At 31.0% G+C, this 13,416-nt stretch overlaps 1 protein-coding gene and 1 long non-coding RNA gene across 2 annotated transcripts; both read right to left on the reverse strand.

Annotated features, from left to right (window-relative positions):
• Positions 1 to 914: 914 nt before the first annotated feature.
• Positions 915 to 3,468, reverse strand: LOC141456560 (uncharacterized). The gene is made up of 2 exons (XR_012459866.1): positions 3,345 to 3,468; positions 915 to 1,022 (listed from the first exon to the last, which is right to left on the reverse strand). It is a non-coding gene; the product is annotated as an uncharacterized lncRNA (long non-coding RNA).
• Positions 3,469 to 5,575: 2,107 nt separating this feature from the next.
• Positions 5,576 to 13,000, reverse strand: LOC141456559 (uncharacterized). Its single transcript, XM_074132708.1, has 8 exons — positions 12,794 to 13,000; positions 12,323 to 12,722; positions 11,777 to 11,931; positions 11,332 to 11,658; positions 9,463 to 9,717; positions 8,241 to 8,348; positions 6,974 to 7,166; positions 5,576 to 6,038 (listed from the first exon to the last, which is right to left on the reverse strand). Exons 1-8 carry the CDS (start codon positions 12,870 to 12,872, stop codon positions 5,726 to 5,728), a joined length of 1,830 nt encoding a protein of 609 aa, XP_073988809.1. The 5' UTR covers positions 12,873 to 13,000; the 3' UTR covers positions 5,576 to 5,725.
• Positions 13,001 to 13,416: the final 416 nt, after the last annotated feature.

The following is a 13,416-nucleotide window of genomic DNA, read 5'->3' on the forward strand; positions in this document are numbered from 1 at the left end:
ATTTTGAATCGAACTACAATTCATTGATGAAAATCGGTTCACTCATTGAAAATTTTAACGATTGCAATACTTCCTCTTAGTAGGTGTAAGAGCATGATGGCACTTCACAGCCACGTAGAGGAGCTTTAACCACTTCTTCTTACTAAATTTTATCAAAATCGGACTAACCGTTATAGAAATATTGGTAATAATAGTTTTAGAAAGGGCCTTACTTGGGTGGGGCAAACTCCCCTCCTTATGAGGCACAGCGTCGAGACTTTTAAAGTGCAAATCTGTACAAAATTTCGATTCGAATGACACTTTATTCATGAAAATCGGTTTACGTTTCGATAATTTGAAACGATTGCTATACTTCCCCTTAACAAGAGTAAGAGCAGATCGTCGCTTTAATGTTAGGTAGGGGAGCCCAAACCCTGTCATCCTACCAAATTTTATCAAAATCGGGCTAAGATTTACAGAGTAATTAATGATAATAATTTTGGAGGGGGCCTTACATAAAAGGGGCTAACTCCTCTCCCATTCCATGTACAGCGTCGCGACCCCCAAAAGGCACATCTACATAAAATTCCGAATCGAATGACATCTCATTCATGAAAATCGGTTCACGCGTTTAGGCGCTACGTTGTTTACAAAAAAGGTAACAACAACAACAAGAAGAACAAGAAGAACAAGAACAAGAACATTTTTTGAAAATGCCGTTTTTGCTCATTTTGAGCATCTTTTTTTCTCAATATCTATCAAATCTAGCTTGTTGCAAAAAAATTACAGTCATAAAGGAGGATTTGCCCTATATTTTAAAGAAAATTTGGGAATTTTATCTTTTATAGAAAAAGAGAAAAAAATTGTCAAAGTTGGGTGTTTTTAAACCTAACGCTTTTTCGTGCAGTTTTTGATGATCAACCCTTATACATTAAATTAAATACAGATCGAAGATAACTGTATCTGAACATGTGATTGCATTAGCAACAATGAACAAAATCCCTGATATAACCATATTTGCTCAGTTTTAGTGAACTGATCTCCTTAACAAAAACTTACAGTTTAAAATGTTAAGTATAAGGGTTGATTAAACGCCAAAAGGTACACAAATCAGCGAGTACCCAACATTTCATTAATACTTCATTAATATTTAAGTAATTCTACTGCATTAATTTTCATTAATAAGTTATTTTTTAGAATTTATTAGATGTCACAGACCCTTATGCTGGCCATTTTCGTCTACAAAATATATGTTCAAGTAGCACTGTAGATTGACTGTAATATCTAGTTATTTATAATAATCAAACTATTAATTACAGGTTAAAAAGAAAAAAAAATGAGGCTAAAAAATTCAAAACTTTTTTTTATAAAAAACTTACATCAATGATTTTATTTTATTTATTTATTTATTTTTAAATAAAAATCGTCGGTTTAAGTTCATTCTTCGATTAAAGTAATTGTTATTTTATGTAGTAGTCAAACGTTTATAATAATAGGTAATAATTATCTGGCTTTATCGCAAATAATATAGTTTTCTTCAAATACATTCTCAATCTAGGTATTCATACCACAATGTTGTATATATGTAATATAAATTAAATAAGATATGCATATTTTAGGACAGCTAATTATTCCAGGATTTTACTATAAGTAAAATTAGGGGGACTAAATTAAATTACAATTGAGAAATGAATAATTGTTGTTAAATAATCTACTTGTTATTATCTGTGTATTATTTGTGCTCACGAATAATTCGGTAAGACGAATTCAAGACAGTAGCCTACTCTAACTTTGTCTTTTTCTACTTTAACATGCATGTACGTATATATGTGATTTATCATAATTATAACTAAAAAATATTATAAATGAAGTGGCCAGCATAAGGGTCTGTGACATCTAATAAATTCTAAAAAATAACTTATTAATGAAAATTAATGCAGTAGAATTACTTAAATATTAATGAAGTATTAATGAAATGTTGGGTACTCGCTGATTTGTGTACCTTTTGGCGTTTAATCAACCCTTATACTTAACATTTTAAACTGTAAGTTTTTGTTAAGGAGATTTTTGTACCTTTTGGATAGATTTTCCTTTTTGTCTATTTTACAAAGTTACATATCTTCTTTACAGATTTTTTTAAAATTTGGAATAAGCAATTCTATCATTATAATCTGATAAGATGTTAAGTCGGAACCGTAACTACCACTGGAGAGATCTTTTTATAGAATGATTATAGTTGCGTTCCCCCAAACCATCCTCAATAACAATTTTTTTGAAAAAGCGTTTTGAATAACATAGGAAGGTATTTGTACGTAAATAGCAAAATTAAACTGCGATTTCAGTACTTCCTTTTAAGAGGAGTAAGAAAAATAAACTACGATTGCAGTACTTCTCCCTAAAAGGCAAAGAGGAAAGATTTTTTAATCGAACGACAATTCATTGATTTAAATCGGTTCACTCATTGATAATTTAAACGATTGCAGTACTTCCTCTTAGTAGGTGTAAGAGCAAGATGGCACTTGACAGCCACGTAGAGGAGCTTTAACCACTTATTCGGGCTGAATTTTATCAAAATCGGACTAAGCGTTATAGAAATATTGGTAATAATAGTTTTAGAAAGGGTCTTATTTGGGTGGGGCAAACTCCCCTCCTTATGAGGCACGGCGTCGAGACTTTTAATGTGCAAATCTGTACAAAATTTCGATTCGAATGACACTTCATTCATGAAAATCGGTTTACGTGTCGATAATTTGCAACGATTGCTATACTTCCCCTTAAAAAGTGTAAGAGCTGATCGTCGCTTTAATGTTACGTAGGGGAGCCCTAACCCTATCACCCTACCAAATTTTATCAAAATCGGGCCAAGATTTACAGAGTAATTAGTAATAATAATTTTGGAGGGGACCATACATAAAGGGGGCTAACTCCTCTCCCATTCGATGTACAGCATCGAGACCCCCAAAAGGCACATCTACATAAAATTCCGAATCGAATGACACCTCATTCATGAAAATCGGTTCGCGCGTTTAGGCGCTACGTTGTTTACAAAAAAAGGTAACAACAACAACAAGAACAACAACAAGAACAAGAACAAGAACAAGAACAAGAACATTTTTTGAAAAAGCCGTTTTTGCTCATTTTCGGCAACTTTTTTCTCGAAACCTATTAGATCTGGGTTGTTGCAAAAAAATTACAGTTATAAAGGAGGGTTTGCCCTATAATTTAAAGAAAATTTGGGAATTTTATCTTTTATAGAAAAAGAGAAAAAAATTGTCAAAGTTAGGTGTTTTTCAACGTTACGCTTTTTCGTGCAGTTTTTGATGGTCAACCCTTATACAACTGTCCTACCGGACAGTTTTAATTACGCAATAAATTAAAATATAGTAAGTTTTAAAGTTCTCCTAGAAATGGAAAATTAAATAGAACACTCCTCTTTTTTATGAAGATAATAAATATCTTTAAAACAATTCAGTTTTAGCATTTCAACTTTCAGCGTTTCAGTGATATTATAGGTTACAATTTAATCTTCATTATAAAAGAGATAAGGGTGTTGTAAGTGCCTAGATGTGATTGCAACTGTACTTTGATGATGGCACTTGATCACAAACTAGAAAATTAATTATAACAAGAACAATCATATTCTACTTTATTTAGATATTTATACAAATATGTCATTGATAAATTAATACATCATTAATAATAACAGTATTTACTATTTAATCAACATTTGGTAGTGAGTTTAAGAGAATATTCAAAACCTACTTGCTTTAAATTCAGACGTTTAAATAATTAATACATTTCAAAACTGCTCCTTACTAATTTAGTAATTTCGTTTTCTGGACTAAGAAAAAATACATAAAACCACTCCAGGAAAACGTTATTTCTAATCTAATTATGATGGTAAGCTACGAAATAACTAATGAAAAGTTATGTTGGATTTTTAGTGAGTTTTCAATCACTTCTCATCAGAACATTTTTAAACCGAAAAATTAAACATAAATACAGTTATAACGAACTGAACAGAAGTAATGAATATAAGTTAAGCACGTAGAAAAAAAGTTAAAATGGAAATAGTGAAACATGAATGCATTGTCATTAATTTTAAGCAAATAAAACAAAATATAAGAGTATCTGACAAATTATTTTTTAATGAAATTGTATTCTGCAGGTCTATTATATGTGAGTATATTTGGTCCCACATGTACAAGCATGTATTTCTTGTAAAATATGGACAAATATTTTCGAAATTTAATGTATTTAAATTTTTTTAACACATTATTTTATTAATTAAACAGAATGAAAAACTCTTAGAAAGAAATGATTGTGAAAAAAAGACAGCTCACTTTTATTTATTTGCATTAACTCAGGAAATAATTTTTTCAACTGTTAAGTCTCTTAGAATGCTAATAACTTACCATCAGGATAGATTTTCAAAATATTTTTTTTTCTTTGCTGTATCAGAATTTGATTTTTTAAAAAGTATTTTGTTTGTTCTTTAAAAATTAATTTCTAATTGTTCCATGAATTTACATCTATTACAAATATAAATTTTTTCTTATTAGAGAACATAAAAGTTTTAATTCAGAGAGCCTAAGCGCTGAAGATATGTCCAATGATTTTATTTAAGGTACACTAACATCTGGAGTTATTAGCGCTCGGAACTTTTTACAGAACTGCCGGCCTCCAGGCAGTGTTACAGACCAACACTGCCATCACCGGTCGGTCGGCTGTAAGAAGCTCCTAGAAAAAGAAAGTCTGAGAGCCGTCAGTTGTGTTCGAACCCGGGGTCTTCGTTGAAATCCATCCATTTCGGCTAACTACTGAGCTGATCCCTTCCTTAGTATGAATAAATTATATGGATGATATCTACTTTTAAAAAAATATAATCCAATTAAATGTGTTTAATAAACATTTATTTCATGTTACTGAAACAAGAAAATGATCACATGGTTAACGATTTTATTTTGTATCTGAACACATATAGTTTCTTACAGTAAATACTCGTATCTTTTTTGAATACTTTGTGTTATACGAACTTCAATGTTTTGATAATAAAATTATCTTTTCTCAAATTATTTCTTGCAACATTTTTCTATGAAAATAAACAACATTTTTTTTGTCATTTGAAATGTTTAAACTCTTTTAAAATATAATTTATTAACGTTGCTGTAAAAAATTGCTTTTTCAATACTTCTTGATCAATGATTTAGCTACAACTTGAATCTTCGGCCGTCTTTGCACCTTTTCAGCAATACTTCAAAGATATAAGCAACAAATAATAATAGGAAAACAGCTCTTATATTTATTACTTTACAAAATTAGAACGAAGTTGAAAATTTAGTGAAGTAAATTATTAAAATAATTGTTTAAATAATCACCGATATTAAAAATTAGAGATCTCTAGATATAAAACAACGTGATATATAAAAAATATTAAACAATATATAATGCCTACTTAATTAAATGGAAATATAAATTGACTAGATCAATACTCATTATAAAAACTAATTAAATTGTGCCGGGTAGTAGGCATCTTTTTCTTTTTTGTATTTCTTTTAAAAAGATAAACTTAAGGTGAATATTGAACAAAAAATAGTCAAAAGTTTACTGACCTCTCTTTTAAAGCCATAGCTAAACACTATATTAAGCTTTGTACGTATACATCCAAAATAATAAATCTGAAATCGATAACTATACATCGTATTCACATCAATTCATTAAATGAACCTCAGTTTTGAAAAATAATCTAAATTTCTTCATCTAAATCAACATATGGCCTAACCGTATGCTGTGTTCCGCTAAGCTTTTCTGGCTTTCTTATAGGTATATCTTTTAAAAGTAAAAAATCTTCAAGTGATCTTGGAAGTCCTAGTTCTTTTACATAGAATGTCATAATCTTACGACCTGCTCGTCGCCTCACCACAATTCTGCATAGTTCCGAAAGTCGCCAAGGATTATATTTATAATGCCTTAGCCATCCCTCAGTAGTTTCAAGGTCAGGTGAAGGCATATTTGGTGCCAATGGTTTCACATCAGGACACTTCGTGTGAAGATTGTACCTAACATCAAATTAAATATTAAAAAAACAAGTTTGTTGAAAAAAAAAAAAATTATAAATAGATAAGGGTTGCCAAAAGTGTTTATTATAACGTAAAATTAAAATAAATCTTGCTGTCGATCTTGCCAAACTTATAAATTTTTTTATAATGACCACATAATTAAAAAAATGTAAATAGAATTAGTAACTTATTATTGGAAATGTATTTATTCTATTATTACCTATTTTATAAATAATTCTTTAAAAATTGAGTAACTATTTACTTATTCATAAATTCAATCCTACATTGATTTTCATAATTTATTCAGAAAATATAAATACAAAATAATTTTAGAGAAAGAATTTGGTGATACTGTATGTTTTGACCAATACAGTATTTCTCCAACATTCATCTAAAGAATTTTAGATGAGGATGATAGGAACGAGTACAAGATTCTGTACAAGATAAATGCTTTTAATTCAGATAAATATTCATTTCTGAAAATTTTTAAATAAAATGCATTTTCATCCTCCGGTTCATTCGAAGGAATTCCATTTTCATCTTCCAGGCGAAACTCTGATGAACTTTCTTTTTCGTAAGGGCTAAATTTTCAGTATTATCCGGTGAAATTACAACTTCTTTCAATTAAGCCACATTTTCCTCCAACAATTAAACATTTTTTCGTGATTTTATGCTGATCTAATTGGTATTGAAACAATTTTAATTTATTATTTATGCATATTGTCCAACCTTCAATTCTTAAGTACTAATGATTTTACTTTTCTTGAATTTTCAGAATTTTTGTTCGTGACAATACAACGTGGTCTGGAACGATAAACGGAAATACCTACTTCTAAAGCACGAATGACGAAACTTGCAAAGAATAAATGCTAGCGGTAGCATATGACAAGTTTAGAACATTTCTTTACTTTTATATTAAATGAATTATTACTTACCCACACATAACAATCGCCTGAACAATGGTGAGAGCTCCAATATTCCTTGCGATAGTCATAGTGTCTGGAGGATCTGCTCTCCAAATACCCGCACCCAATCCAATCAATTGTAAAGCTGCCTCAATTTTGTAATTAATTAAAGCTGCTCCTAGAGGTGTAACACCCCAACTTGTTTTATTTAAATCTGCGCCACCTATGGATTTAAAATAAGTAGTAATAAACATAAAAATAGGAGAAAAAGATGTAAAGCTTTACTATAAAATCAAAATTTAAAATGACTAAAATATAAATCTAAACAATTCTTCTGAATCCAAAAATTACATGAATTCAGAACTTTTCTGTGTATCTAGCTAAAAATAAATTATAAGATTTTTCTAAACTAAATTTAACTAAACTAAAGTTACACGAGATTTCTGTAATTAGCAATAAGCAGGTAAATCAGATGGATCTTCTGTCCTAAACGAATTATTGCTGAAATCTACAATTGCTGCTGAATCGCTGAAAGCATATTTAGGGCTGCCTCTTGTTTCTTTGAGGTTTAGAACAATCATTTAAGTAAAGATTATTAAACTTTTAAGATTAATTAGTTAAGATTAATTATTTAGTACTTACTAAAAGTTAATTGTAAAAGATTTACAAAAGTTTTAGCCTCTTTTTCCCTTTTATTTATATGAATGAACTATATTCATATAAACATGACAGTGATTGTACTTCGATCATTTAACATTCACTTTTCAATATTTAGTAGAAGTTGTTCGAGTTTTAACATGTTCGTTGATTTAAAAAATTATAAAATGGATGAATTAAATTTTGAAATGCGGACGATATTGAAGCATTATTATTATTATTTTATAAGTTTTTTTTTAAGCAATAGCTGCAACGGCAGAAATATGTTAAGTTGTGGGAAACAAAACTCTGTTAATTCCTGCTGCACAATATTGTGGTTTAATTTCTAGGAAGGAGATATCAGTCTTGAAAGTCGGCGAGGTCAGGGAGTCCACAGCTCTTTGGCCCAACTATTTTAAAAAAGCTGTACCACGGAAAATCTACTCTTGTCAGAAATGTCTCCCTCTACCATAAATTGTCAATCGTATTTTTTATTTTTTAATACTCTTTAACGTAAAGCAGCCAAAATCCCCTAGACTTATGTTCATCTAAACTGTAAGACAAAACATTCTACAAGAAGCCCTTTTTCAAATCGCCTAGAAATAAATGAATTAAATATATTGTTGTAAAAAGAAAGGAAAAAAAATTGTTTAACTCATACCTTCCACCAGAGCAAGAATTACATCAGGATTAGGTTTTTCCGATACGGTTAAAGCGGATGCCAAAGGAGTTTTCCAGGAACCACAACCACAGAAATCTACTGATGCTCCTGAAATGTTTAGTTCGATTAAGAACTCAATAATTCATATTCCATATGGAGTCAAGCAGATAATTTTGCAGCTTAAACAAGCTTCAAAATAAGTAAGTTCATTTCGAATTCTTCTTAATATATTGGTAAATAGTGTTTCTGAAGTAAAGGTACACGTATTTCACATATGAGTATAGGTGGATTTATATTGTTCTAGATAAATATATCTTAAATGGAGGTATTCAAATTGAGTTAATTTATACTTCTATTGATGTAAATAGATGCCAGGATAGCCAAATAGTTGGAGGCGCAGCCCGCACAGCTAAGATGTACTGTGATTCCGGGTTTGATTCCTGATCATAGCCTTGAATTATATCTAATGTGATAATATGAGAAATTTAAGCACAATATTGTCAGCAATTCGCCTCCGATTACCTGTTTCAACACCTGATCGGTAGTTGGACGTAAAGTCCGCTGGAAAATAGGCATTATATTAATTTTTTTATGCTTCTGAAGCAGAGAATAGTATAAAAAAAGAGACGTATGAATGTAACTGTTTACATCTGTATGTATGCCCTTAATGGTTGGAGAAAATAAGGAATTTGTTAATTGAGAAATTTGAAAATTAAGAATTTACTCGGCCCCAGCGTTTTAACCATTTTCAACGGTTATCTGTGAATCCTCATTCTCAATCCTGTAACTTTTCAATAATTAGAAAAAAAAATGTAAAATTTAAAAGAATTAAACCATTAAATGATGTGAAGTATTCCTCAAAGTGGAACAAATAAAACTAACTGTTCCTACCGTAAAGCAGGTCTTAATACAGATATCTTTATTATGGCATAAGCTTCTCTGGCTTTATTGTCTTGTGGAACAGGACCCGCCCCTTTTTCCAATAATTATTATAAAATATAGTTGTTTCTCTACTTCCTAGTACAGATTTTGATAAATTTCAAGAGTAACTAGATTTTTTTTTTTTTAATTTACTTCAAAAAGAGGGCTAAATCAAATTTTAAAATGGACGATTGTCTTACTGTATTTTGATCGCCAAACCTTGATGTCAGAGCAGACCACATAAAGAAGAAGCATAAATAAAGCCATTGTGCTCAGTATAAATTTAGAAAGAAACGTTTACCGTTTGCTAAAAGTATCTTGACAATATCCGCTTGCCCAGATGAAGCTGCACAAATTAGCGGAGTGTTGCCGAGATCATCTCGAATGTTGATAACAGCTCCTGATTTTACCAGTACCTCAACCATTTGAGGTTGTCGGTGCAGTATCGCATAATGCAAAAGGTAAGGGGTGGGCGTTAATTTAGCGCCTGCTGCCAATAGTAAACGTACCATATCTACATTCTTTTGCCAGACTGCTTCGCATAATGCAGTGTACCCTGTAAAAAAAAAATATAACTATTTAAACAATTTAAAAAATATTTGTTTTTTATGTAATTAGTTTAGTGGCACTAGATAAATGTGTTCAAAACTATCTTATTGCTATAGAAAATGTCGGGTTTCGATATCGAGCTAGGAAAAAATGTCTACATTCACTTCTATGGTAAATTTTGTGTAAATTTTCATGAAAATGTAACAATTCTATGAAAGAGTATTCTTACTATTTCACTCTCCAGTGTATACATATGTATACTGAGATGAAAAATGGGAAGAATGCACAAGATAACAGATACAGACTGAAAGAAGACTTAAAAATTAAAGGTAGGGATGAAAATTTAAAAACTGCTCAGACTGCAGAAATGAAATATATCGAATATTAATTTTGTTACATATCAGGCAGACGGAAACTTGTTCAAATTTTATTAAAAAAATTAGAAGAATTTACGCAATTAAAAACTAATATCGACCCTAGAACAAAAACTTATGAATCTCTAATTAGATTTTTTTTTTAAAGAATACTTACAGGGAACTTCAACAATCATTTTTCTGGAGAAATCAGAGGGAAGACGAAACAATGAAATATGCTAGAGAACTGAAAAAGTTAACCACTAATTGTGAATTTTAATGTAACTACAGCTAGTTGGTTGCAAAAATGAAAAATACCTGCATGTTTACAAATGAAATGTGCCCAAATGTTGGACACAAAATTTGCTTAGTCAAGAGCACTAAAAATAAAAAAAGAAAAATACCTCAAACAGAAAGTATAGACAGCGACGAACAATTATTTTAAATCTACACACTGACATTCAAGATGAATGAAAAATTCTTAATTAGCATTGTCATAGGATCCTTTCACAAGGGATACTAAAGCGATACAAAGTTCTATACACACTAAGTCAACATTCCAGCGATATAACTGGAAACATACAGGTGAAATCTTCCAAACGAAAGAAAGAGGTAGCATAAGTGGACTGCAAACATAAAATAAACATTTTATAGAAAACTACATGTCACAGAAATCAATTTTAGCCCCATCTTAGACGGATAAGAAGAAATGAAGCTAGATTAGGCAGAAATCAATAAATTAAATCCACCTACCCATTTGAACGACCTTTTTCTGTATACAAATTGATTTCAAGCTGAATTTAAAAATGATTTCAGACTCTCACCAAAACAAACTAGGGCAAATGAGTTCGATTGAAAATGCTAATAAACTATTTTCGTCACACCAACACTAGTTCCTTATTTAATGAAGGAAAACATTGAAGACGATTGCAGAGATTGGAATCCATAAAAAAGATTGACCAGTCTGGCTGGGGAATCCCTATAGAACCCGTGGTCAAAACGAACGGAAAAATCAGATTATGTGCAGATTACAAGATTACGCTCAACTAAGTGCTTTACTTTTGTTTTTTTTGCCATTAAAAGAAAAGTAGTTACACGGGGGATTCAAACTGGGGATCGCACACTTACAAACCCACGCTTCATAACCACTGAACCAATACCTGCACCACAAAAAGTAGTGATACAAATTTACATAAGCCTAAAACTGCGGAATATTAGTCGTTACTCGAAAGCACGTAATGTGAAATATTGAAAGAGAAAACACTAACCTTTTACATCTTCTATGTTAACTCGAGCGCCGTATCGTACTAAAATTTCTACAACATCAAGTAAATTTCTTGAAGCAGCCAGTTTAAGTGGAGTACGTTCAGTTGAATCCAAAGCGTCCACATCTGCACCACGTCTTACCAAAGATTCAACAATGTCAACAAAACCTCGAGTAGAGGCATAGTGCAACGGCGTCAGTTTATCTGTAGTGCGGGTATTAACAAGTGCTCCGGTATCAAGTAACGTCTGAACCACTGCAGTGTGGCCCCTGGAGCAGGCAAGATGTAATGGCGCGACAGAATCTATGTCTCCAATATCGGCTTTGCAACCTTCATTTTAAAATAATAACTAAAGTTTATGGGCGGAACATTAATACAATAGAAAACAAATCTTTTAATATTTCAACATATTAAGGTATAATGTCAAAAACATCAAAGGCTTTATTACCAGCGTTAAGAAGCAACTTTACGGCATTAATATGTCCATATTCTGCAGCATAATGTATTGCACATCTTCCTACAGAATCCTGGAGATTCACATCACAAATATAGTTAGTTTCCTGTGGGATCTGATAAGTGTTAGCAAGGATTTTTGCGTACCACCTGAAAAAAAAAAAAAAAAATGCACTTGTACTTGTACATTCAAATGATAAGCAATTAAAATTTATAAGACTAGTTGCAAAATTTAGGGATGAAGTATTGTCTTAGGTTTCGGTGAGGTACTTAAATCTTTGGTTTAAGGAAAGAACACACGCGTCCTGCTTTATCCGCTGTTTCATTTCCGAACACTTTGAAACCTTTTAAAGTTATTAATCGAGTTTTTTATAATCATACTATTAATTAAATTTAAGTGCGCAAATATTATATTTCAAGAAGTAGAAAAAGAAAAAGAAAAGTAAAAAAAAAAATTAAAAATGTTAGCTTTGTTGAAGTGTGTCAAGATACTTCACATTTTAATTCTACTTTCTTCCTAAATTTACTACACTTTATGTACCTGTACTGATTGGACCAGATTTCTTCGGTTTCTGATATTTGTGAATTTTCTTCAGTTCCTTCTACTTCCATATCCCATTCAAGACTGTCCATTCCTTCAGGTGTCGACACTTCATCTATAGAAAGTGCAGTATTTTTGTTAACATCCGATTCACTAGTTGGACTTGGCTTACTACTGTCTGCTTCTTCATGTATGATGACATAGTAACCATTATTACTGCTCTTATCCCTTTTCCTTCTAACTTTAGATTTGTTGGTTGTCTCATTCATTGCAGTTTGTTTTTTGTTTAACTTGGTAAACTGACCACTATTTATTAGTAACTCCAACATAGATACATTACCTTGGGTTGCTGCGATAGACAGTGGTGTTTTTCCGGAAGTAAACACATTAATATTTACTCCTAGAAATAAACACAAAAAAAATTAAAAACTTTAGCAGGAAAAAAGGGGCGTTAAAAACAATCTTACTTACCCTTTTCTATCAGACTTCTGACTTCGTCAATATCTCCATCTTCTACAGCTTGTACTAACGCCGCTTCTGACGCGGCCATATCACATTGCAACTCGACTTAAAGAAACATCTACAATCATTTCTAATTTGAAATAATAATACAAATTTGTTGATAACCTGAAGAAAAGAACCTCTTCCCTCTTAAGTAGCCTACATCTACAACAATCATACAGCGCTGTGGCCAGTTCATGAAATATAATTGTAGTTAGGAATATAAATCATAGAGCGCATAGGCTGTACTATTGTTGTGCTTCCACGCTTATGATTCACGATTCGCTTACGTTAGATATATTATTTCCAAGAATTAATTCATACACATTGCAATAGAGCACATAATAGACAATAGAAGAAAAACAGAATATTATAGAAAATTTCTTCTCTTAAGAAAGTTCTATAATTTTTTCCGAATGAAAATATCTTATTAAGGGTAACTTTTTGATAGGGTTTCATTTAAAAGTTTGTTGACATTACTGAATTATACTGAATTTACTTCTCGCTAAACAATGTAAAAAAAGATAGAGAAAAGTTTTTCTATTAAATATAAAAAGTTTTCAAAATATATTTTTAAAATTTCCTCAGAAGAA

Source organism: Rhodnius prolixus, unplaced genomic scaffold (assembly GCF_049639745.1).
Source record: "Rhodnius prolixus isolate KJV_2025 unplaced genomic scaffold, Rpr scaffold_4, whole genome shotgun sequence".
NCBI lineage: Eukaryota > Metazoa > Arthropoda > Insecta > Hemiptera > Reduviidae > Rhodnius > Rhodnius prolixus.